This window comes from Lygodium microphyllum, chromosome 15 (genome assembly GCF_053477565.2).
Source record: "Lygodium microphyllum isolate KBCC chromosome 15, Lygodium_microphyllum_v1.1.10, whole genome shotgun sequence".
NCBI classification, from domain to species: domain Eukaryota; kingdom Viridiplantae; phylum Streptophyta; class Polypodiopsida; order Schizaeales; family Lygodiaceae; genus Lygodium; species Lygodium microphyllum.
The window spans coordinates 31119664-31123248 of NC_141149.1; the positions used below are offsets into that span (position 1 = coordinate 31119664).

A 3585-nucleotide genomic window follows, 5' to 3' on the forward strand; every position below is an offset into this window, starting at 1 on the left:
CCATATCGTCAAAATTTCCCTCGGAAGCCATCAACAAACTATCTTCAGCAAATATAAGCCTACAATATGGACACTATTTATAACAGGGTCAGAGTACCAACAATAGTACAACCCTTCCTTAAATGCAAAACATGTCAGAGACGGTTTCCAACTTAGTATATCAAGGACCAAATTAAAACCACGTCACAAAACATCCCTCAGATGCCATCAACAGACAGTATTCAGTAACTACAGACCACAATCTGGACACTATGCGACAATACTGTCATCCGAAACATCCGGCTCATGACTTAAACCACAAATGGATGTCGACTTGATAAGCATGCCTTTAGTTACTTTTGAATTAGAAATCTAGCGCACCAGCTTATAGATGACCATAGATCGATTACAGAGAGGAGTGTCTAAAAATGAAGTATGTCAACCGACACTTTGCCTTAGTGCAAAGACTGCCATGAAGAACCAAGCAAAAGCACTGAGAAAGCCTTAGTCCTGATGAGAACATGAGGACAAAGGTCAACGAGATACACCACTAGGCCCAACAGACGGACATGACAAAAAATGAATATCTGGCTTTTTCCTAGTAGTTCCTATCAGGGATCTTATAGAGATAGCATGTCCATCAAATCTTCATGACTTTTTCTGCCTTCACCACAGGATTGGCCTTCGCTATTGCTTCTCGGCCGGCAGACTTGTAATCGAACGAACAACTATGCCTGTCGGAATATCTGTGGGTAGCACAGAACAGATCGCCACAACGGCACTTGAACCCGAGCAGGCCAACACGCTTGTAACATGTTAGGCACCTGTTACCTGTATGTTTGCGGGCAGTCTGCTGTGGACCCAAATGAGAAGGCCGCACAGGACCTGCAAGGGAAGCAGATGGGGTCCCCTTCTGTTGGGATGGGGTCTGCAAGGACGGCAAGCTACTCGTAGAATTAATGCTCGTGACGTCCTTCCTCTCGCTGCTCAGGCTTCCGGCGCTGGCTTGCTCTGCAGCAGGGGGTGCAGAGAGGCTCGAATTCAAGGCGGTGCGGGCCAGATCGGTGCGCACCTGGGCATCATGGGGGGCAGCGAGGGAGGATATGACGAGATTCTCAGCAACCTTGGATTTCTCCATATGGTGGCTATCTTGCTGCTTGAGGAGGAGTTCACGGTAACATTTGGAGCAGAGGTTCATGGTAGCAGAGCAGGCGAGGAAGCCGCAGTTGTTGCTGCAGAGCAGGGGACCATCAGGCTGCTGGCATCCGGTGCCCTCAGAGGCGTCTCGGTTCCAGCTGTCCTGGTCCATGATGTGGGGAGGGTGGTAAGGTCAGGGGAACAGGGGAAGGGGGAGTGGGGGGGGGGGGGGGGTAGGGAAAGGGGTTCTTTGGGGCAGGAGAAGGCGGACCTGATACAGAAACAGGACAGGACAGAAACGAGGCGGTAAGGTAATAGGTCTGAGTCTAAGCAGATGTGTGCCGAAGAAGGGAGCGAGGGGAGGGGGAGATCATGCCCTGTGCAGCAAGCTCCTCTCTCGGCTGTGGCAGCACAGAGAGAGACACACACAGACAGACAGACGAGGGAAAAGATCTACCTACCCACTAGGAAGGGGGAAAACAGAGAAGAAAACTCCGCAGGGGAGAAAAGGCAAAGGTCGAATGAGAGAGAGAAAGAGAGAGAGAGAGAGAGAGAGAGACCGTCCTGTGCGTGCGAGTGCGTTGCACCATGCCAGGCTACTCCCCTAAGGGCGTCCCACACGTGTCCTGTGAGGTCCACCGCCTCCCCTGTCTCTCTTGAGAAGCCGGCCACCATGGCTTCGCCCTTTTTCTTTTCTTTTTTCTTCTCTGGCTCTCTTTCTCAGAGAAAGAAATATTTCCTTTTCTTCTCCCTCTCTCTCTGTCTCACACAGAAAGAAAGGGAGCGAGCCGTCCTGCCTCTCTCGCCGCGCGCTGATGTGATGAGAGCTTCACGCGCTTTCCAACGTCGTTTTATCAAATCCCCATCACCCAATTCATCCATCTCCCCTCCCCCCTTTCTTTCTACCTAATCAAATCCAAAAAACATCTCTCTCCTTTCCGACTTGGCCTTCCTTCATTAAGCCTAGGGCCTTCGACGATATGATTTTTGTTGTGCCCAAGTTGTGAATATTATATCCTGATTTTAGATGACCAAAACAATAGGTGATATGATCTCTTTGGCAGAACTCTTCTTTTCAACGCAAAAGGTAGTAAGGCACGTTTCACATCCATCTTGAGTACACAGGAGCATGTGCTAAGGTGCTGGACACATAAGTTCTCAAAACATTGGCCGTATGAGCAATATCTTGACCGGCATGGGCATGCTGCCCACAAGAAACCTCAAGAGCAATGTGAACTAGCAAGATTTGAACATATGCTCTATATTACACATGTGCACTCCACTTCCATCTAGCAAAGTTGCTACACCTCCAAAGACAAATGGTGTGCACTCCACTTCCATCTAGCAAACTTGCAAAGCTCATCAAGAGGGGCCTCAAAAGACAAACTGCGCACTTTGTGTACAATAAACAACTAGCATTCCACACACGCTTCGTGCGCATAGAACTCTAGGCCGCTTCGCGACAGGCGAAGTTGTCGTGCTATCACACGGCAACTTCACTCAGCAATCCATTTCTCATCTTTCTCTTTCCTCTTTTTCCTCTCTCTCTCTCTCCCCCCAAATTCCCTCTGTCTAATTTTTTCTCTCTCTCTTTTTTATCTCCCCGCTTTTCTTTTCTCTCTCTCTCTCCTTTTATTCTCCCCCCTCTCTCCTCTCTTTTCCTTCTCTCTCCCTCTTCTCTTTTTTCCTTTTTTTTCTTCTTCTTCTCTCTCTCTCTCTCTTCGTTCTCTTTTTAATTTTTTTTCTTTTCTCTCTCTCTCTCTCCTTTTCTCTTTGTAGTTTTCTTCTCTCTCTCTCTCTCCTCTATTTTTTATTCTCTCTCTCTTTTTAAATTTTATCTTTTCTCTCTCTATAATGTTCTCTACATGTTCTCTCTCTCTTCTTCTTCTTTTTCTTTCACTTTCTTTCCCCCCCCCCTTAGTCTCTCTTAAAAAGTATGTAAATTTTATCTTTTCTCTATTTATAATTCTCTCTTTATGTTTATATTCTCTCTCTTCTTCTCCTCTCTCTCTCTCTCTCTCCGTCCCCTTTTCTTCTTCTCCCCTTTCTCCTAATTTTTCTTTTTTTCTTCTCTCCCTCTCTCCCTTTTAAAATTTATATTTTTCTTCTCTCATTCTCTCTCTTTTAAATTATATATATATATATATATATATATATATATCTCAAAATATTTACATTTTAAAAAGAATTTTCTCTTTTTTTCCATCTCTCTTCCTCTTTTTCTTTTTCTTCTTCTCTCTCTCTTCCCTCTCCTCTCCTTTCCTTCTCTCTCCTCTTTTTTTCTTTTTTTCTTCTCTTTAAATTTTTTTCTTTTCTCTTTCTTTTAAATTTTATCTTTCCTCTCTCTATAATTCTCTTTGTGTTCAAATTCTCTCTCTTCTTATTCTTTTCACTCTCTCATTTTCTTCTCTCTGTCTTTATCCCCCCTCTCTCCTCTCTTTTCATTTTTTCTTTTTCTCTTTCTCTCTC

At 45.0% G+C, this 3585-nt stretch overlaps 1 protein-coding gene across 1 annotated transcript; it reads right to left on the reverse strand.

The window, feature by feature from the left end:
- Nucleotides 1–313: 313 nt before the first annotated feature.
- LOC148024391 (zinc finger A20 and AN1 domain-containing stress-associated protein 8-like) lies at nucleotides 314–1596 on the reverse strand. Its single transcript, XM_087694042.1, has one exon. The coding sequence runs from the start codon at nucleotides 1286–1288 to the stop codon at nucleotides 620–622; it is 669 nt and encodes a 222-aa protein (XP_087550168.1). The 5' UTR covers nucleotides 1289–1596; the 3' UTR covers nucleotides 314–619.
- Nucleotides 1597–3585: the final 1989 nt, after the last annotated feature.

Bases quoted from the DNA above. Each gene is read 5' to 3' on its own strand.
- LOC148024391 (XM_087694042.1), bottom strand. From the start codon at position 1,288: ATGGACCAGGACAGCTGGAACCGAGACGCCTCTGAGGGCACCGGATGC.